General features: G+C 39.6%; 3 protein-coding genes across 3 annotated transcripts; all 3 read right to left on the reverse strand.

The window, feature by feature from the left end:
* Positions 1-3,966: 3,966 nt before the first annotated feature.
* LOC141691430 (uncharacterized) lies at positions 3,967-4,353 on the reverse strand. Its single transcript, XM_074496169.1, has one exon. The coding sequence runs from the start codon at positions 4,351-4,353 to the stop codon at positions 3,967-3,969; it is 387 nt and encodes a 128-aa protein (XP_074352270.1).
* A 150-nt stretch (positions 4,354-4,503) lies between these two features.
* On the reverse strand, positions 4,504-5,642 carry LOC141691431 (uncharacterized). The gene is made up of 3 exons (XM_074496170.1): positions 5,625-5,642; positions 4,805-5,448; positions 4,504-4,642 (listed from the first exon to the last, which is right to left on the reverse strand). The coding sequence occupies exons 1-3, from the start codon at positions 5,640-5,642 to the stop codon at positions 4,504-4,506; spliced, it is 801 nt and encodes a 266-aa protein (XP_074352271.1).
* Positions 5,643-13,034: 7,392 nt separating this feature from the next.
* On the reverse strand, positions 13,035-15,794 carry LOC141689025 (uncharacterized). Its single transcript, XM_074493183.1, has 2 exons — positions 14,941-15,794; positions 13,035-14,013 (listed from the first exon to the last, which is right to left on the reverse strand). The coding sequence occupies exons 1-2, from the start codon at positions 15,534-15,536 to the stop codon at positions 13,362-13,364; spliced, it is 1,248 nt and encodes a 415-aa protein (XP_074349284.1). The 5' UTR covers positions 15,537-15,794; the 3' UTR covers positions 13,035-13,361.
* Between the last annotated feature and the right edge of the window lie 7,278 nt (positions 15,795-23,072).

The raw sequence follows: 23,072 nt of genomic DNA on the forward strand, positions 1-23,072 counted from the left end.
ACCCCAAATCAATCATACAACCAACATCCATCCAAACCACATCATAACAGCCCCAACAATCCACATTAACCATTTATACTTATTCCCCACATGAACTAAAAGCTTTACTTAGGTTCTTTAACTAATTATCAAGATTTACAACTCCAACAATACCACAAAACCAACTAATCTCTACAACTCAACCAAACTTCAAACAATCAAGCATCATGCTTCACATATACTATATCAAACATATTCAATCCTAATTACTCAAAACTAAAGCTAGGGTTTGTAGTTTATACCTTCCTTGGAGAGTGGAGAATCAAGAGAATGGCTTGGAATCACCCTTAAAGTCCTTATCCAAGCTTAATCTAAACAAAACTTCAAGAACACAAATTTTATTTCTTGAAAAACACTATTCACCATCTTCTTCCATGATTTATAGAAAAAGATTGGCTTGGAATTAGAAGCTTAAACTTATAGGAAGTATGTAACTATCCATGGGGAAGCTTAGATAATTACCTTGCTAAATAGTAAGTGGTGGAGCTTGGATCTTCAATTTTTAAGAAATGGGCCGAGAGCTAGCTTGGGAAGAAAGAGATTTTTGTGTTTTGTTTGATGAAAAATGAAATGTTTGCTTGGTTGGTTGATTTTTATGTTGTTTTTAGTTAATTACCTTGTTGCCCTTGAGTTTGTGTGGTTAAAAAGTCACCACATCTCCTTCCTTCCCATGTCATGCTTGTGTCATCCTCATGATGTCATCCTCCCCTCCTTGTCCTCTTCTCATTGGTTGGGTGACATCATCCTCTCTAATCCCTTTGATTAACTTCCTAATTGTTTGCCTAATGACCGCTGATCTGTTATACGGTTCGCTTAACTTTCGTTTTCGTTTATCGTTTGAGGGATCATACCTGGGATCTTATTACTTAGGTTCCCTTAACCTTTCTCAATACATTATATTCCTTTTTATGATCCTCTATTATAATCCTTTAATTTAAATCCTTTTATCCTGTTACCTTATACTCAATTCTTTCCGTATCTATTGGATTTCTGGGAAAATCAAAGTGTTCGGATTTGGATTCTGACGATCTTTACATACACTTATATCCCATATAAAGTACTAATAAAATCTCAGAATATCCATATCAGAACCCCTACATAGTGTGGCATGAAAAGTTTTCTCATTCAGCAAAAACACTATTCATAAGGGTTTCAAAATTTCCCAAAAATTGGGGTTATTACAATCAGCCACGAGAGGGACTGGAAGGAACCTTTCTTCTATATCTATGACGTCAAGAGATCCCGAGTTCGTTTCAACCTAGAACCAAGTAAGTGATTCCCAAAACATGCCCTCATACACTGGACGCGTCTTCTAGAGGGGGCGCGTCCTTCTTTTTTAACAAACTTTTCCCTTTAACAAATTATTATAATCTTTTATCTCTAGACAAAAGAGTTCAGAAGGAATTATCAGGGAAAAGAAAAAAGTGAGCAGATAAAGTTCTTCAGTATGCAGAGAAGCATTTTAACCTCAAGGATATAATCACGGAAGACAACCTCAAGCTGGTGGGCGTGTTATCTGCCCGGGTTGGCTCTATCTGCAAGTTCCGTGAATTTCATAACGGGAAACCTGTTCTCACAGCCTCAGAAAAAACCAGGGGCCTCACCGTCGCAGAGGTGGTCGAGATTGACATTAGTAAGCAATTCATCTTAGAACAAGTTAAGTTTAAATGAGAGAGGACGCGTCATAAGTCTTGGACGCGTCCAAAGCTGCAAAATTAGCTCCTCATTCAAAAAATATCAATTTACCTAAATCTGTAGGGCGCATTATGACCCTTTGACGCGTCATGTTAACGTTTGTCTTTCTTTTTGTACCGATGACTTAAAAAGTTTTTCGGGTGTTTCCTGCACACACATCTCTGTTTTGGGCGCGTCTTATTCTCAGGGCGCGTCCTGTTCCAGTCATTTGGGACTTGCACTATATTCCCATGACTCATACTTTTCCCATAACTCGTTATAGCCAGTATGTCCTTAGGTAGGGCGCGTAATATATTTAAGACGCGTCATCCTTTTCTTAATTAACACATACACGCATTATTCATGTCTCATATACTTTCCCTGACATATCTTCATGCATTTACATGTTTTTTTACATATGTTTTACTTTTCATGCATGTAAAATATTATAATATGGGCGCGTCTTCTTATCTGGACGCGTCTTCTTTATTCAACTGACACTTTTCTATGTTTATATCACAGATATGGCCTCTCTTCCCAAAGGTTTCACAATTGGAGCTTCCAGAAAATTGAGAGCCAAAAAGCAAACTCATGTGAAACCTGAACCCAAAGCTAAGGATCCTACTCTTGTTGTGACACCTTCCCCTCCGCCAAAAATCATCGACACCACAGTACTAGACATCCCTGAGAAGGAGGACGCGCCCTTAAAGCTTCAAAAAACTGTTCCTGACGACCAGTCTTTCATTCTCAGATATCTGGGCGCGTCCTCGGTTGGTGACTTTTCCGAGGATGAAGTCAGGGGTTGGACTTTCAGGACTGAGCAACAAACAGAGGAGGCTATGGTTAGGGCTGCGGCTGAGCTTCACTTGTATGCCAGGCAAAGTGCTAATATGTCCGCAAGGCTCAGGGCGCGTCTTGCTGCATCTGACACTGCAAAAAGCCAAGCTGAAGACAAGGTAAAATCTCTGGAAAAATATGTCGACCTGCTTGTCCGAGAAAAGGATGATGAGATCAAACGCCTGGAGGGGGAGAGGGCGCGTCTTGAGACAGAAAAGGTTGTGTTAGAAGGTAATGTCTCCTCTATGGAGAAAACAATGGAAAGTGTTATCACACTAAATTCCACCATGCAGCTGGAGCTTGACACTCTGAACGATGACAGGCTGCATGGGTGGACAGAGGAGAAAAAACTGGTTTACCGAAATGGCTTCGCAGCTGGATTCGAAGAGTGGTGCTCTGGTTTATTGCAAATGACCCATAGTATACTTTTTCGAAGTTCGATGCAGACACCCAGATATGGGTTAATGACTTCAGAATCAGGGTTGTGGATTCCATTAAGAGTAAAAGAATTTTCCTAGGCTTGGAGGAAGAGGACGCGCCCCCTGCTCCTACTCCGCTTCAGACTCAACCTCCTCCTGCAGACAACCAAGACAAGCCTCAGGACGCGCCTACTGCCTAGGTTGCACCCTATGTTTATTTATGGAATTTTCCCCCTGAACTATTTAAGGGTGCGGGCCCCTCGAAGCCTTGCAAACTGTAATGATTACTTTTGAACTCCTTTAGTTAGCACGTTTTCATGACATTTCTCTTTAACTTGCCTCTGCATGTCTTTTTCTTTTTCAACTATGCTTTTCCATAAATATGGGCGCGTCCTGTATGGAGGACGCGTCACCTTTGAAAAGACACATCTGGTTAGAGCTGTTTGGATAGTATATTTTCAATAAGAACGATATCATAATGCGCATGTGTATTTAGATAGGACAGAGCATATGGGGCGCGTCCTTAGTAAAGACGCGTCTTCCCTTTATTTTTTGTAAAAAATTGAAGAAACATAAAACTGTCGGAGCATCAACCAAGATAACTTGGGCGCATCCTTTTATATAGTACGCGTCTTAATTCCAATTTTACTTGAGCTTTATTGTTCCTTTTATCATCTGCATAAAACTATTTACCAGGGCGCGCCCTGTGGCTTGGGCGCATCATGAAACCAAGCAAATTAACAAGCAAATATATATTTTTTTGGAAAATTTCAAAGTTTTCATAATAATGCGCTCTGGTGTCAAAACTGCACCAGACCCACGGCTACTATGCTCTGTGGGGAAATTATTCGAAAGAATGACCCTTCAACTAGTTCTATGGTAAGTAGTACATGCACTACCCCCTAGGCTAGGAGGAATTTATTTAATTCTAGCCTATAATCCGGGCATAGCCCTAAATATATAATAAAAAGGGTACGTAAGGGGACAAAGCCGCGCCTTACTGATAATACTTTCGGAGATGTTCCGCGTTCCACGCTCGCGGAACCAGCTTTCCTTCCATATCTTCAAGGTGAGAAGTCCCTTTCCACAAGATGGCCTTTATTTTGTATGGTCCTTCCCAATTAGCTCCAAACACTCCATGTTGGGCGTTCTTCGTGTTGGGCATCACTTTCCTAAGCACCAAATCTCCCACCTTCAGCAATTGCCCCTTTACCATCTTGTTATAATACCTTGCGGCACGTTGCTGATACGCTGCGAGCCTTAACTGAGAATTTTCCCTTGTCTCCTCCAAGAGATCCAAATGAAGGCTTTGATTAATCTCAGAATCTTCCTCTGTGTAACGTTCTCTGCGAAGCGATCCCGACCCAACCTTCACGGGGACCATAGCTTCATAACCGTAAGTCAGCATGAACAGAGTTTCTCCCGTAGTAGATCGTGGTGTAGTGTTGTATGACCACATCACCTTCGGGAGTTCTTCAGGCTTGCGTTCTTCCAGTTTGGTTTTGAGGGTATATTTTATTATTTTATTAACAGCTTATGTCTGCCCATTGCTTTGAGGATGATAGACCGCTGCAAACTCCTTCTTAATTTTCAACTCCTCACATAGTTGTCGCAACTTCTTGCAATCAAATTGCTTTCCGTTGTCAGAGACAAGCTTGTAAGGGATTCCAAACCTGCACACGATGGAGTTGAAAACAAAATCTCTGATTTTCTTTGCGGTGATAGTAGCCAATGGCATAGCCTCCACCCATTTAGTAAAGTAATCGACCGCAACCACTGCATACTTGACGTCACCTTTAGCTTTAGGAAATTATTCGATAAGATCGATTCCCCACATGGGGAACGGCCATGGGCTTACCATAGGTGTCAAGAGCGTCGCCAGCACAGACGAGTAGTTTGCAAAGCGTTGGCAGCGATCGCATGCCCTAACAAAATTTATAGCATCCTCTTTCATTGTAGGCCAATAATACCCTTGGCGCAAAACTTTCATCGCCAACGAGCTACCCCACGAGTGATTGCCACAGATTCCCTCATGTACTTCCCTTAAAATGTAATTTCCTTCTTCTTCGTCAACACATCTAAGCAACGCTTTACTGAACCCTCTCTTGTACAGAACTTCGTCATATATCACATACCTTGCAGCCTGATAGCGGAGTCGACGAGCCTTAAACTTATCCTCGGGGAGTGTTCCCTTGTGAATGTATGCCAGAATGGGCATCATCCATCTTTCCTTGGGAGCTTTATCCACTTGCATAATTTCTATCTCTGGGATACTAGGAATCTCCTGGATTTCAAGGGGGATGGATCCTAACAACACAGCCTCTTCTTGCGACCCCATTTTTGCTAGAGCATCCGCGTTACTGTTCTTCTCCCATGGAACACATTCCAACCTAACCTCTTTGAACATTCCAATCAGGCGCTGTGTGCATCTCAAGTATAATTCTGTTCGTGGGCCTCGCGCTTGGAATCCCCCGTTCACCTGATTCACCACCAGCTCTGAGTCACTCCTCGCAATTAGGTTTCACACCCCCATTTCCAAAGCGATCTTTAGGCCATTAATCAACGCTTCATACTCCGCATCATTATTTGTTGCATAAAACTTGAAATGAATTGCGCTCATCAGATGGTGGCCTTCTGGAGACACAAGTACTATACCTGCACCTGCTCATCCATTGTTAACTGCCACATCCACATGCAAGATCCACCAGGGATGTGGAAACTCCTCCAAAGACTCCTCAACATGAGGTGGATGTAGCGTCACCAAAGCTTTGTCATCAACTTCAGAATCAAATTCCAACAAGAAATCAGCTAAGGTTTGCCCTTTAATCGCTGTCCGGGGCACGTATTCCAAATCAAACTATCCCAACTCCACAGCCCACTTCAGCATTCTTCCTAATGACTCGGGTTTATGAAGGACCTGTCGTAGCGGGTATGCCGTACGGACTTCAATTCTATGGGCTTGGAAATACGACCGCAATTTTCTTGATGCAAGAATCAGGGCTTAAACCAACTTCTCTATGCTTGTGTAGCGAGTTTCGGCGTCGTGCAACCGCTTGCTCACGTAGTACACTGGTGACTGCTGCCCATCTTCCTCTCTTACCAGAACTACGCTGATTGAATATTCAGACATTACGAGGTACAGTACTAGAGATTCTCCATGTAATGGTTTTGACAGCATGGGAGGGTTTCCCAGTTGCTCCTTGATTCTTTTGAAAGCCTCTTCGCATTCTGGTGTCCATACAAAATCTTTCCCTGCTAACTTAATCACCTTGAAAAACTCTTTGCATCTGTCAGAAGATTTGGAAACAAACCAATTTAGCGCGGCAATCCTTCTAGTTAAACTTTGCACTTGCCTCACATTGGTGGGCGATTTCATATCTAACAGTGCCTTGATCTTTGCAGGGTTGGCCTCAATTCCCCTATGGTTGACGATGAACCCGAGAAACTTTCCCGACTCCACGCCGAACACACACTTTTGTGGGTTCAGCTTCATGCGAAACTTCCTTGGAATGTTAAACATTTCCATCAAGTGTCTGATATGATCATTCGCCACCTTGGACTTCACCAGCATATCATCCACGTACACCTTCATGGTTCTCCTAATTTGGTTTTTGAACATCATGTTTACCAACCGCTGGTAGGTTACGCCAGCATTAATCAAACCAAACGGCATTCCTATGTAGCAGTATAACCCTCTGTCAGTGAGGAAGGATGTATGTTCTTGATCAGGGCCATATATCGGAATTTGATTGTAACTGGAGTATGCATCCATAAAACTCAGCAATGCATGCCCTGCTGTCGCGTCAACCAACTGATCAATTCTTGGGAGCGGGAAGCTATCCTTTGGACAGGCCTTATGAAGATCTGTGAAATCCACACATGTCCTCCACTTCCCGTTCGGCTTTTTCACAAGCACTGGATTTGCAAGCCATTCGGGGTAGAACGATTCTTTGATTAGTCCCACCTCCAACAACCGGTCTACTTCTTTATTTAATGCTATAGCCCTTTTCCCACTCACCGGGTGGCGTTTTTGATGTATGCCCGTACAATTCGGGAAGATATTCAACCAGTGACACATTACCTCTGGGTCGATTCCCACCATGTCTGAATGACTCCATGCGAAGACATCAAGATTTGCAATTAAGAAGCGGGTAAGACTTCCCCTCGTTTCATCATCTAACTGGGATCCCACTTTCAAAACCTTGTTCGGGTCATCTTTGTCAACCGGAATAGATATTGTGTCTTCGGTCGGTCCTATCTTTTCGGCGGGCATAGGGATCCTGGGATCCAAATCGAAATCAAAGTCTCGGGGGTCCTCAACTTTCACTTTTGCATCTGAGGACGCGTCTCCATGAGTGGGAGCATCTACCGCAAGACAAGGCATAGTTTTATGCAACGCAGGTGAAGAGGGTGCGTCCTCATTTGGAGGAGCATCAACCTCAATTCCATTTTTATTCATCAAGGGTGCATCTCCCTTTTGAGGAGCATCCACCTTGAATTTATTTCCGAGACCTTATAAAACCTCACTTCTTATTTCCAATTTTTCCCCGTTAACCTCCTTCTACATGATCTCCTCAACATGGTTCACCACCACTTCTTTCATGCTACGGATCCTCGAAACATTCCCCAGCGTCCAAACAGAGTTCCCAGTGATATAGATTTCTTCCTCTTCGGGGCCTTCTACGAAATAGTGGGCATGGACCTCTCCTCTTGGTTTTATATGAATGTCCTCAGCACCCTCAAATGGAAGACCCTTTTTCCCGTACCTTCTCCTGCGGAATTCTTTAACAGCCTTGTGATAGTAGTCGTGTGACTCGTACTGCGACCCTCTCAGACTACCCACTCCGTTTGGTGTTGGGAACTTTATCATCAAGTGATGTATCGAGGTTATCACCCTGAATGCTCGTAACCAAGGTCTGCCGACCAACACATTGTGCGCGGAATCCTGATCTAGCACTTTGAAGTCTATCATTTGAGTGACCGATAAAGCTCCTTCCCCGAGTGTGACGGGAAGCCTAACCGAACCCATAACTCTCACTGCTTCTCCAGTAAAGCCATAGACGTGTGCATCCTCAAAGTACATGGCGCTATCCGGGAAACCCAATTTTTTGTATGTGCTGTAATACAAGATGTTCGCAGAACTCCCATTGTCCAAGAAGACTCGATGTACATTCATTGCCCCAATAAGCATGGTAATCACCAGTGCATCGTTATGGGGATGATTTACCCACCTTTATTCTTTTTCCTTGAATGTAATGTCAGCTAACTCTCCTTTAAAGATCTTTGGAGGTCTATCTTCCAAGCTGTGAATGTTGGTGAGCGGCGGATGTCGTGCCTCTCTCGCGTTTCTTTCCAATGCTCGATTACTATCACCAACAAAAGGGTGTCCTCCAAAAATCGCCCTGATACTGTCAGCCCTCTGAAACTTAACTTCAGCTGTTTTCTCAACATCTTCCACTCACGGGAGCTGTCTTTCATCCTTACCCTTGTCATCACTTCCCCTGCGTCGTTTCACCTTGTCAATCCATTCTCCCAAGTACCCAGCCTTGATCAATTCCTCAATTTCATCTTTTAGGTGACGACACTCATGGGTGTCATGGCCGGTAGACTCATGGTAATCACAATACTTCTTTTTATCGCTGCTCTGCCATGAAGTTAGACGGTCGGGTTTCTTAAAGATTTCTCTATCCTTATTTACCTCAAAGATATGATCAATGGATGCCGCTAGTGGTGTATAATTGTTGACCCTTCTCTCATAGTTCGATGGCGGGCTCCATTCTCTCTGCGTGTTCACGGTGTTCACTCTATTAGGGCTTCTGGCATTCCGCCGATAATCTGGGCTCAAGGATCTATCCCTTCTCTTGGATCGCCCCTTGGAGTTATGGGTGTTGTCATTCTTTTTTGTTTTCGCGAGCGACTGCTCAATCGCCTTGAATGATTCCGCCTGCGCAAGCACATCTGCTAACGACACCGGGTCCTTCCCTTGCAGGTGCTTCCAGAAATCCGTCCCCACACGCAGTCCGGCTATAAGAAGTATTTTCAGCATTTCATCAGTTGCACCCCTTACCAAAGTGGATTCTACATTGAACCTTTTGAAGTACGAGGTCAAACTTTCTCCTTCCTTCTGTTTCATATTAGCCAATGTGGTAACTGGTGGTGTATACTTCACTGCAGCTTGAAATTGAGTCAAAACAAAGTTTTCATCTATTCCCAGGATGTGATTACCCCTGGACCAAGTTTTTGGAACCACTGCTGAGCGCCTTCTCTAAAAGTGGCCGCCAGGAGATGGCATCGAGCCAAATCAGGCACTTGATATACATCAATTTCAATGTTAAAGCACCCCAGGAATTCCACAGGATCAGAGTTCCCATGAAAACACAAGTCATTGGTTGTGTTACTGTATCCTGCAGGCAATTGCGCCTCCCTCACAACAGCAGCAAAAGGAAAAGGAGCTTGCGCAGTCGCCGTTACTCTTCCTCCCTCAAGATGGTTGAGCAACCTCTTGAGATCGTTCACATTAAACGTCCCTATTCCAGGAATGGTTTGATCATTAGGATGTTGGGGTTGCTCTGCGACTTGCTGTAATTCCCCTTGATTACCCCCCGGGTGTAGCGGTGGATCTCGCCGCCCCTCGCCCTGAGGTTGCGGCTATGGCATGTTACCATCTTGGTTTTGAACATTTTCCCGCACGCGAGGTTCCTCTTGACCGCGTCGCGGGATTTCATCATTGTTTTGCATTGTTTTGCATTCTTAATTGAATTCGCCCGTCGTTGGATCATGAGGACGCGCCCTGGAGCCATTACCCGTAGCACTGTGAGAAACTACAGGGATAACGACAGGGGCTTCTTCAGCGGAGGGTGCTCCATCTCTTCTACCATTGTAGGGTGTTCTTCCATATTGGTATTCCATCCTTCCTCATCCATTCCTCTGATATACCCGGTAGTAATTCCCAGGCCTTCCTCGCGGAGGGGCACGCTCGTGCTCGCGGTGTCGCGCCCTGTCATTCCTTTGGAATGCAGGGGGCACACGCGTTTTGTCACGGGGCCTCGCTTCTCCAGCATTTCCTTCCTTATGCCATTCTACCAGCAACATCCTCAAATCGTCGTCTTCCAACCTTATGCCAAGCCTTCTTTTCAAGGTTGAAAGATCCCTTCCTTCCTTATTTTGATTTTGAGTGTTCTCCGCACGACGACGCTCGTCCATCGTACGCCCAGACCTATGTGGGTGTGGCACCACCTGGTTACCAAGGCGAGACCTTTCCCTACCATCAGTGTCCTCATCGACAAGCTCCACAATAGGCTCTACATCATCAGAATATTCCAAGCGCCGCAGAGTGATTCGCGGGTTTTCCCCGCTGCCCTGGGTGTCTCCATCCACTACTGGCGCTTTCCCTATGGCATGACCGTGACGGGGGAAACGACAACCTCTCCTCGTCCTCCGACGCTCCACCGTATTCAGTCTTGAGTGAAAACTATTAAGAGTATCCCCCATGTGGTACAACTGCTCCAAGATATCAGCGTTGCTGATGAGAACCGGAGGTGTCCCCCCACATCCGGGGCTCTTGGTGGATCTGCCATGTTTCTGGGAATGTAGGGTTCATGGCGAGTGTAGCCTCCCCCGCCTTCTCCTTCAGATTCGCTATCACTTCCATCACGATTGTAAGACATCTTTTTCTCCTAAGATTACGACCTTAATTAGCACCCCTCCTTCTAACGCCAATTTGTTGACGGAAGAATCTGGTAACAACAAAGATTGAGGTTTCTCGCCGGAACTAAGATCTATGACGGTGGTTCTATGCCGAAAAATCAAGCGGTGTGTGGTGGTTTGTGGTTGTTTTAGGCTGAGATTGATCAGAGTAAGTGATGGCTCTCTTATCAGCTCTCAACTTCTTACCCTCTCAATGTGCCTACGTACCCTTTATATAGGGATCAAGTCTGACGTAGTTCTTGTGGAACAAGAAATCTAATGGGCTCAGACTTCTTATTCCTAGGTCCAATAGAAGCCCATCCGAAGTCCGTCTTCCGCTAGCTTTAGGAATGTCCAACTATGAGGCCCAACCGCGAAGGCCCAAGGCTCGTCCGTAATCGCAGGACTTCACGGATAATGCATCTCCCTGCATAAGGATAACACTCCGCTACCGCTATCTCCCTTGATTTACAGACGCATGTATAGCCACGGTTCACCCCAAGTGCCGGAAGCATCCCTGTCCCCCGAATGAGGATAACCCACCAGATAACAGGACAGGTGATCCCAAGTTCTTGGGTGCAAAGTGCAGGATGACTCCAAAGTTCTCCAACGAGTACACCCGTTGAATGCAAGAACAGAGTTCCCAAAGCACACACCAAAGTTAACCCCGCATCTCCAACGAGGACACCCGTTGAATACAGGATGAGGCCTTCAATCATCAGGCATACCCTTGGAGGCCTTCAAGCTTTTCACGGACATCCCCCTCCTTGACCGTCTCAAGGAAGGAATTCTTCAAAGAGTACATGCAACAAATACGTTAGTAAAAATAACCTCCATTGCTCCTCTCTATGCAAGCTTTGTCCTGAAGTCACCATCAAAAGTATATTGACCAAACACAGGACGCGTCCTCTCTATCTGGGCACGTCCTCTCCTTTATAAAACCAACATTGTTTCATCATCAACCACTCCTTACAGCGTGCCACAAAAACGAGACGCGTCCTGACAGGGTCAGGCGCGTTCTCCAACTTCCATTGCCACAAGATCACATTGGCAAAGTACTTTCACCATGGTTGACGCGTCCACCTAGCTTGGGCGCGTCCTTCCCTGACCATGCACTCCCATGCTCCGTCATTACCAGACTATAACACATCTTCTCACAAGTAGGCGCGTCCTCTACACATGGACGCTGCCTAACCTCCTACAACGCAATACCGGGTTTGACCGTACGTAACTCACATTTGACCCGAGTAAATTCCATGCCAAATTTTGGGTATAACATTATTCATCGGAGATGCTCTAATATTTGTTGCATGCATGGCTATGTGTATCTGTTATATGTAACCATCGTTCTGCCATTAAACATGAAGGCATACAAAAATCAACATAGGCACATGATCATGTACTAAATATTTGATTTATGATTTATTTTACATTTGTTTGTATGATTTTTCACATACTCTGATTGTAATTTCGTCCATTTTTTTAATTTTTTTGTAAGGGAGGTGTGAGGAAAGACAAAGAACTAGAGGAACGTTAGGGGAACGATTGGAAATTAATCTTAAAACTTATTATTTAGATTTTGTTTTAATTTTAAATAAATGTGTTGTTATTTTAATCTAACCTTATTCTTTATTTTAAGTAAAATGCTGCAACGAGTTTGTAGTCGTGGAATTAGTCAGCTAGAAGAAATCAATAGTCTGTTTGAGTATTTGTAAGGCAAGTTGGAGTCATCGAGTATTTTTAGGAGTGTTATTTCTAGATGTACGTAGGATGATAGGTTATATAATCAGTTTCATTTTGAGAGAAATAATATTAATACTTGTTATTGTGTTCTCTTCATCTTAAACATACAAATGTATGTTTGAGTATTTTTAATTCTACTGGAACTCCCTAAGGGAGGTGTTTCAAATTGTTTACCTAGGTTACGATGAAATAGAGCCCGAGGATCAGACCGGAACTATCACATTGATTTCTGGTCACGGTATTCAGTACCTATACAACGCAGACTGTGCATCCTAATTTAGAGCCATCTTTACAATGCGGAGATCAAATTATGGTGACCGTCAAGTCACCAACCATTCTTTGTGGACAACATTATTTTGAGTTTATCTCTTCCGTGGTGCTTACAAGGGCACTATTACGATAGACTCGGAGGAAGATGTTATCAGTGAGCCTACTTGGTGCACACTAGGAATGCACCGATCTGAGGTTAGATGTCGCATTATGCAATATTTTCTTTCCGAGCATGACAAGATGGTGACAATTGAATATGATAAGGTTTCTTGTTTATGATCTCTTGAACTTGATCGCTTATAACTAATAGTAATTTCCCTTACATGTATGTACATATTTATATATAGAAGTGGTTGAATGGATGAATTGTACAGGGGAACAAAGAAATATTGATAGATATGAACCAGCAACATGCTGTTACATTTACAGTGTAAAAAATTAACGAATAAGACTCCAACAACCTGATTATGCCTCACACAGGTATATTAAACTACATCTACTCTCTCAAGGAACTTTGAGGCAAAAACTTTGCATGGACCGGGAATGAAAATTTGTTTAAAGGTATAGTTTATAATCGTATCATTACCATCATACCATCTATGGCTTGTCTGTGATAATCGTCACTCTGAAGGAAAGGGATAGAAAATGGAACAATTTGTTTAAGAACTTGACATGTTAGGGACAAGCTACGGTTCAAGAAAATGTATCGTGATCATCGTGCATAAATTCCTTTCTGAGCTTGTGTGAGAAAAGCCTACAAGCATCCATACTAAGATCAATTGCAGCGGAAAGTGCTATAAACAGAGCAGCATCAGACATGCAAGTTACATGTTTCACTCCCACCATAACTGTTGGCTTACTCACCTTGCCTTCACCTTCCACGGTTGATCCCATTACAAATCCTCTACCTGGCAACAACGATGAAGCCATTCCAGAATCTTTAACGGTGTTTTCAATGCTAAATTGCCCACCATTTTGTAAACTCAGTGTACCTTCAGCAATGGGAATGCCACTAGTAAGGCCAGTGTCATTAACAAGCTCAAACTTATACCCCAACCCATCAATTGAGCCCCTTTCTCTCCAGGCCTGGAGACGGCCCCATGGCTTCATCGAGAGTCCATGGGGACGAAATATGAGCCACGCTCCAGGATTTGATCGAGAAACACAATCCGACCCTGGTGAAGGGACAAAAGGAGTGATCATTAAAGCTGATGCAACAGATGAGCCTAATATATCATGGATAGTTATCATCCACCCCTTTCTTTCCCTACCCGGCTTCTCTCTTTCTCCCGAAAATGTTCTCATCCATACTCTCCTGTTTGTTGTGAAATCTGATGGAAGAGACCTGATTGTACACAATTGCAAGGGTAAGAATCAATAACATCTCACAAAAGCAATTTGAAACTATATTATTCAAATATGTGTTAAAATAATGTAATTAATTAAATTAAATTAGGTGCAACCATAAACTTACATAAAAGTCAGAAGGTTAGATAATAAAAGATACTTATAACATAGAGCATAAAGATTTTAAGACAGATCTTTGCACATGGGAGAGGAATCAAGCTGGTAGAGGTAGTTGTCTAAGAGATTAAGACAGTTTGTGATAGGATTCCTAAATGTTGTTAGTTTGACTGGTCTATACACAGAAGGTTAATTAAGAAACTAAAACTCTTTAATTATTTATTTAAAAATCTGGTTCATGACAAAACACTGTCTAGGAAAATAATAACTCAGTGCACATATAGATTTCCTCATATGAAAAGATCAAGGTTCACTCTGTTTTCTTAAACTTCACATGGTGACTTATACAACATTTCTTAAATTGATCATAATCATGCATACATGTGTGAATAATTAGATATTATAATCAGTGTGTTGCAGATTGTAAGGAGCTAGAAGCTAGATGATGTAACTCAACTGCACAATGTAATATATGGACTGAAACTGAAAGTGTAATTTTTGAGGCCCTGTAAATATTGAGGCATATCGTTATCATAAAAGCATTTTTAGTTCAACTTTATGCATATGTTCTTCAAAACTTCAAGAAAATAGCAATATTAAGGAAAATATCAAAGATATTTATGCCGATATTTACAAGTCGATTGTTAACAGGAATTGGAACTGTCATTAGGAATGGGGCCACCAAATTTGTAATTGAGACAAGCCAGCCAATCAAAAACAAGAAAACAAGAAACATTAAAATGTTACTGTATTATATTAGCATTTAGCACCAAGATAGCAAATGGACTAAAATGCTCAAAAAACTCACCGTGATCTAGAGTTCCGATCAGCACTAAACTTGCAACTAAAAACAGGCTGTCTTATATTCCCCTGTATCTGAAAAACCACCGGACTACACTCCGGTTCACCCCCGAATTGAAAAACGTACCTTGGGTCCGGTTCAGACCGGACCACGACGTGCAACTCAGCTGTACTACTAGCACTACTACTCTTACCCTCTTCATTCCCTAGCTTCAACCATCCATCTTGAAACACAACAGGTGCCAAAACAATACCATCATCAATTTTGACACGAACATTAACCTTTCCTAGTAGCTTTCCGCCACTCAGGCCGCATGTCCTACCCATGCGGCCTGTGTAAACAGAGAGTGAGATGTGCACAGACTTTTCGGATAATTTACGAAGCGTGGCAGGGTCAAGGTGGAAGCCAGGGAAGGAAGTTGCGGACGCAGATGCATCGAGTGGAATGAGAGTGGTTTGTGATGAAAAGTTCTTGAGACGGAGTTTGCAAAAACATGGTGTTGTCGAAGAGTGCACGCCAGAGCCAGCTGCAGACTTGGTGGCTAATGGTAGTTTTAGAGTTAATGATTCCACTATTAAACGTACAAATGGACATGGATCCATTGTTTATGTTGTAAACTTGTAATTCTATCTAGTTAATGTTTATTAGTTTGTGTGTTTATGTGTTGTTGGGCTATGTTTGTTGAGTTGAGAGTGTTTGATTGCAGGAGATTAGAGGGAGAGCTTGGGAAACATCAATCTAGCTTGCAATTTATGGAGGGGAATTGTAATAATTTTTAGTGCTGTTACGTTTGTCGTTTTGTTAATCTTAACGTTTATTTTTTATGTATTAGTTTGTAGTTTAGTAAACGTAAATAATTCATTCACCGCAAGAGTTTATGATCATGGCCATGCAGAATTGAACAAATGATTAGGAGATTATTTTGATGCTCAAATCCCATCTTTTTCAGAAAAGATTTTCTACTTAAAAAAAATGTAGTAATTATTACGTCCTTTAGTTCATAATCATAATTTAGCACAGATCATTTAAGTTTTCCTTGTAAATCAAGGAGCACATGTTACTATAGTTTTACAAACTTTTTTATGAAATTTAAGAGAGTTGAGTTCCGACCTTTGATAAAAATTTAGACTCGACTAGGTTTAGAATTAAATCTTGCTTAGTAAAATGAGTCGAATTGACTTGACTCAACTCATAAAAATTAAACGAGACGATTTCATTTAGAGATTTATGTTCGGTTAATTAAACAATTAGTTGGCTCGACACGACTCTACTCGACTAATCTCAGCTCAAATTACATTGAGCTCGAATTCGGCTTGCTCGGCCCAAATTACATCACTATCATCTAGGGGCGCCGCAGATCTGTGCATGGATGAGCATGATTTATTCTTTTTGATACATAAACATTTTTAAAAGCTCGCGCAGATATAATCAAGGAAAGGAAAAAGTGCAAAGAAGGCTATTTATTTTTCAGAGGAAATAGTAGATTTAGTATTTTAGGCTACGAAAAACCTACAGGGCCGCATATTGACCCGAACATCGCTGGCTTCTGGTTGTCACCACGTTGTGAATACTAAAAGTAATAATCAGTTCCGTCGCCGGAGATAAACTGTGTTAGTTGGGTGTCATTTTTTAAATATTTAATATATTGCAAATTGATGCATTGAACCAGCTAAAATATTGTAAACCAATTTATCACAAAGATCCTCGCTCTCTTGCCCAGACAAAAACTTTATCTATTTTGGACACAACCACAGTTGTCTATATAATTGCTCTACTAATTTTGATTTCCAGCATCCGAGGCCTGAGCATACATACATATAATTTTGGGTTTCTGAATAATTAGACTCAAATACAGAATATTTGTACAAACAAATTTTTTTACCGGGACAAAACATACAGGAGGACAATATATAAGTTCTTCTAATCACTGGCTATTAGAGATATTAATATGCAGAAACTTAAAATTTGAAAAAGTGTTAACACTAACAGTAAAATCGAGTTTTATAATTATTGTATTATAAATTAACAGATGATAATGTTCATTTTCAAAAAGATAGTGGATCATTTGTCATTAATATACAATCTTCCAAATATCTGGTCATTTTGATATATAAAAAGTTGTGCAGACTTTGGCCTACATATAAAAGCCAGAAGAAAACAAGAACAAGACTGGATAATAATAATAATTTAATTTTATAAAAACTTGATTGCAAACTGGCACAGCTAGCGAAGTCTGTACTATGAAGAAACACATTTGCTTTGTAGATGTTGATTGTATTTTTCGTGAGACATGCAGCTTAGAGCAGCGCAAATGAAGGGAAGACAAAGCTGATGAGGTAAAATAAATTACGTTGCTTCTGTCGTTTTAGTTATAGGTTGATTCTAATCCTAGGCTATAGCATTAGTTTCTGACTCTTAATGATGTAGTATCCCAGGTAAAAGAAGAATAAAAAAAGGGGCTCATTTCAAAATATGTGTCCGCTATAATTTTTATATTGTTATGGATAATCTCTTCTATATATAATAGAAGAACACATACATAATATTAATGAAATTAAAAAGTCTCATTAAAATTACAGTTTTGCCCTTGTTTTGTCTGCCTAAAAATCTTTTGTTTGGCCGCCCACAAGCACTTCCTCCGGACAGTGAACCCTTGTAACCACAGATTCTTTGGATTTAGATCATCATCAATCAAAACCCACCAATCTTTTCAACCACAAGCCTCAACGCATCCTCACGCTCACTCAAATAGCTGACAATAACCCTGACGCAGTCAAACAACAATTAGGAGTTCGAGACTGAAGGGTTGGGGACCAGGAGTTCAAGGTCCCGTCGAACTGGGTGTGGTACAGATGTACCCGTTGATACTGCAGGACAATCAGGTAGAGTTCTTTTCCAAATTCTCACATTTACACTTCCGCCTAACAGGCTTGTAATTTAATTTAATGATATCACTTCTTGAACATGTTATTTTGTACACTCTTTCTCTGTTATTGTTATTGTTGCTTCTTTTGTTGCGCGTTCTTTTGTGGGATTGTTAACTCTATGTCATGAGGAGATGAATCTTATATTAGGGAATCAGATACATTGTTTCGTCATCAAAACATGGTCTGATGTTAGTAGTGCTTATGTGCAATCCGCTTTAATTGATATATATGGGAAATGTGGCGAGATTGAGAGTTCAGTGTCTATATTTCAAGGGGATCTTGGGATCAGTCTTCAATCTTGCAACTCAATGATGACATCTATGTTGCAGTGCATCTATGTTGCAGTGCAACATAGTTGAGGGCGGCGTTGAGTTCTTTGCTATGATACTTTCCAAGGGAATTAGATTTGATGAAGTTAGTGCATCTACGACACTGAAAGCATTATCGATTTCCAGTTGTGCTAGCCTTATGGGCTGCACAATGCTGCATTGTTGTGTGATCAAATCAGGGTTTGTATCCGAATCGACAGTTTCCTGCTCTTTAATCGATGTATATTCAACATGTTTACCCTGTTGCTTTTCAAAGGCTCAGAATAAAATTCTTCAAGTGGTGGACAGGAATAGACTTGTGTGGTATGACCGTGAAAGCAATAAAGTTAAGAATATCGCACTTTGCGGGTTTCTAGAGTCATTTGAATTGTTTGATTACAATGAAAGGAATTTCAAGATCAGTGATTCTAAATTGGACGGGAGGCAATCGGAAGAAGAAGAAAGGAAACAAAGGGAGCACGCCCTATAAGAAATTCAATCTCCTACGTGTTTCTAATGTCAATAACTTCAAGACTCAGGCCAATCAAAGAGCTCAATGAAGATAAATCAGAATACCAAGACGAAGATGATGATGATTACTTTTATGAAGATATTGACGCCTACACTTCTGGGTAATCATCTTTTAATTGGTTGTGTAATATTTTTGAGTTGATCAATTATATAGTGTTTGTTAATCTAATAATTTTGATTTATAAACCTTCAATTGCTAACTACTGGTGATAATGACAATGATGACAGTGACGAGGAAGGTGTTTCGAATTTTGATGATGATTGTAGACAAAATGAGGCTATATGCAACAAAGATACTTGCTGCTTAGAGGTTTACGTTTTTCGTTCCTTTCTTCTATTCAGTTCTTTAACTTTCTAATGTTCTTACCACACGGGTAAAATGTGTCATTTTAAGATGGATGTTGTCTGTGAACCATTATTTGGTCATTATGACTTTTCAGATTGTTAATAAAATAGTAATTGAACGGCCAGATGATTAAAAGACTATGATGCAACTGTTTAACTAATTTTGAGCAACTTCAAACTGCTGATACATTTTAAAATTTTACCCCGATTTAACTAAATGCAACCTTTATTTGGTTACTTTCCCATTGTGTAGATTATAATGTTAACTGAAATAGTTAACGAGTAAAATACCAATTAGACAATTATGGGTGATTCTTGCCGCTTTTTGTAATTATAAAGCATGTCAAACTTTTTCTTTAATTGATTCTTATTATAAAAGGCCCTCGAATAATAAACACGAATTTTTGACTTGTTAATTATATTAAGAATTTTTTTGTTTTATATATGTGTTGGGTGTGAAGATGAGAATAGATGAGAGTGCCAGATTTACTGACTGTGATTTTTTCCCATTATAAGAATTCCCCATTGAATTTGTTTTATAATATGCGCAAGTATGAAGTATCTCATGTATTTGGAGGTGAGCAGATGAATTCGTTTGAGATAATTTCCCAAGACTTACCTATTTTCTTTTGTTCTTAATGTCTAATGAATTGCCTGTCTTACCAGCTATGTTTCTATCCATTCTCAAATCATTTTCCTGTCATTCACATATATAATTGGATTTTAGTGATATTCTCATTTCATATGTTTTTTAAATATCTAGCAACTACAAAGGGCGACACAACAAAGACAAATAAGAATACGTCTACATATGGATATGGAGTGATGGTAAGCCTCTGCATTATTTTGGGGTTCCATTTTGTATTTTCTTTCGTTGAATACATAATATTACTTAGTCCAATAGTGTACATTATAGTTATAGTTTGTAGCTGAAACTTGAGTGTTCTAGCAATATGTATACTTTTCCTGGTAGTTAGTGTATTCTCCTCAGTATTTTTTCAAATATAGCTCCAAGCTTAACCTCTTAGTTTTACTTATAGTTAATCTCAACAGATTATGAAGTCTATAAATCATTATTATGTTGCTCATGTATTTAACAAACATCGTATGTCTAAATGATTATCTTTTATGAAATTTTCAGCTCTTTCTGTTAACGTCTTTCAGTTTAAATACTAATGTGCCATCACTGTGTATGTATATATGTAAAGCTTAGATATTTTGATCCATTGTCTTTGTTGATTCTTATTGTTAAAAAAATTCCAATGCCTTAAAATTACATAAAATGGCAATCGATTTCTTTGCTTTTGGTTTTCCTGCATCATAGGGTAAATATTACGCTACATTTTTAGAGATACCTCGGCCTGCAAATCTGGGGAGTTTGGTTTCAACTGTTATGTAAGGTACTTTTGAGTTTAAATATAAGATTAATATTTGGTTTAGAGTTACTTAAACACCTTTTTAGATACATAATTTGAGCCTTTGTAAACCATGTATTTAGCTTCTGTTGTGAGTTATATACCAATATTTGTACTTATTTTATAGTTGTAATTTTTGGAGCACTAATGTAGAGCTTTCTGTATGGGATGTGTTCAAGCAATGTCTTAGGCACCGCATTGATGTGGCATTGCACCTATATATTCAATTTCATCTTTTTGGTGGCTAAATTTTAGTAGAGTTTCAGACTAGCGTCACTGATATCTCAATTGACTGAATTCAGACTCTATTCAATTACTTAATCTCAAAATCTCTTTTTAATATGCCAGGGCCTGATTTCTCAATATCTCTCTGAAATCTTAACTTCAATTACACTGGTAATCTTTGCTGCTCAGCTCATCTCTTCTGCAATCTATTTTTTTCCCATCCTTTTTTTTGGTTTTACAATCTACTATTAAATGGCCTAAAGTTTAGATAATATTGTTTAATTAACTTGAATCCAATGATTCCATCTTTCCTGTGAATTTTACGCATGACCTACTTAAGTTGTAAAATGATGAACATGCTGAGGTTGCAGAATTTGTGTGTAACAACTATATGCTATTTAGTAGCAAAAATAGTATGATTAAAATAAGAACCGATCTGTTGAATTTAATGTATTCGTTGTTGTTTGATTAAGGGGCACTTATTAATTAGTTAGAAATAGCATTATTAATAATAATTGTTGTCGTTGACAATGAGAATATTGGTTACATAAAATCCATTATTTACCGATAAATGTTTGATAATATGATGTAGAAACAACTTTCAGAGATGTATTATTTCATGAAGAATGTTTGCATATGAGTTCCAACTTCTGGTTTATTTGGAAATTATCTTCTGCAAAATGTAACAGTAGTCTATGAGTCAGATGAAAATTGAGCGTTCTTTTCCCATAGCTCGGGTTGGATAATAAGAGTACAAGTGAGAGTCATCAACTGTGAATACTGCAAGTTTTCTTTTTTTTAAAAAAAAAATCCAATTCTTAGCAAAACTAGGGGTCTCTGGATTCTTTTTTTTAGTAAATAAATAATCTTGCAACTATTCGTGTTGTCCAATTTTTTTATTTACAGCTTTAGATGCAATAAGTTAATAACCTAAATAGACAATTTTCAAGTTCATGTTTATTTATGCCTATACAATTATTTCAGTTTTATTGAAGCAGGTTCAATATAAAATTCCTTTTGTGTGACCATGCCATCACATTCCCAAAAACAAAGGACAACAACTCACTATGGATACGGTGGCTCTAAATAATTAAAGATTACTGGATAGACGTTACATGTGTCGTGTAACCAGTGTCCGGATATTTGGTATCATTTAGTTTCTCTAATTTTAATTTTTAATAATTTATTTTTTATTTATTAGTCTTTCCTATTTTCCCTTCAGACTATGTTCAAACCAACACCTAGAAAGTGTCAAAAGGGCTTCACATAGTGGCTATATTTTGTTGTCTGCTAAATTTGGTTTTCCTTAGTAAAGTTGATGTCATTTGCTTTTTGGTAAGCAGTAGAATTTGTGTATTTTCGTTGTTAGCATGGGTTGGAATTCTATAATCAAATATTCATACAGAGTATCCTTTACCAAAATCTACTAGAATGGTTACTCAGAGCTTGTCTCAGTTTATAAAAGATTAAGGATTCATTGGTCATGTTTCAGTGGAAGAAATTTTAGTGAGGCAAAACCCTTTTGGTGTTCAAGGTTTCATGGGTACTTGTACAAGAGATGGGTACTTATACTAGAGATCCAGAACAGATGCAAGGGGCACAAGAAATTCTTACAGGCAGTAGACTGAAATCAATATCTGCAGTATAACTTCAAATTATGAACATCATAAACAAAACAATTACAAATCATGACATTGCAAACAGAGAACATCACAAATTTTTATAGATATACTAGAATATGACACGTGCCTTGCACGGACTTTCATGATAGTTATTATATTTATGACTTCTTGCATACCTATTAACCTTTTGATTACCTAAACTTTTCAACTCTCCCTCCTTTAAACTTACCAAACTTTTGACTTTTCCCTGTAACCTATATCAATTGTTATATATAAATAAGTGCACGTACATTGTTTGACACATGAAAAATAATGAGAAAATTTTGCATTTCCCTTTTCTCTTCTCTTATATTATTTTATTATATAACACGTTATCAGCACGATTAGCTTTGTACGTATAGTATATGTCTTTTCACTTTGTTCGTATGATTGGTGTACCTTCTATTCAAGAGGACTATGGTTTGTAAAATTTCAATGTGTTGATCGATGAAGATTGTTTTTGCTACGAGGAGTGAGTTGTTCTTCCGATATTAGAGGTCTTTCCAAGACTTTCTTGAAGAAAGAAATCTTGAAATGATCATCAAATTGTAAGATTTTAAGATAATTCTCCCTTCACCATTCTTTTCGTTTTATGGTACTATACTAAATGTATATATTTGAATGGTGCTATTTTTGCGATTCTATTAAAATTATATTAAATTAGTTGTACATCAGAATTGAGAGATTTTGGATGTTTTAGAATAGTTCCTTAATTTTCTACAACTT

This window comes from Apium graveolens, chromosome 10 (genome assembly GCF_009905375.1).
Source record: "Apium graveolens cultivar Ventura chromosome 10, ASM990537v1, whole genome shotgun sequence".
In the NCBI taxonomy this organism is placed as follows: domain Eukaryota; kingdom Viridiplantae; phylum Streptophyta; class Magnoliopsida; order Apiales; family Apiaceae; genus Apium; species Apium graveolens.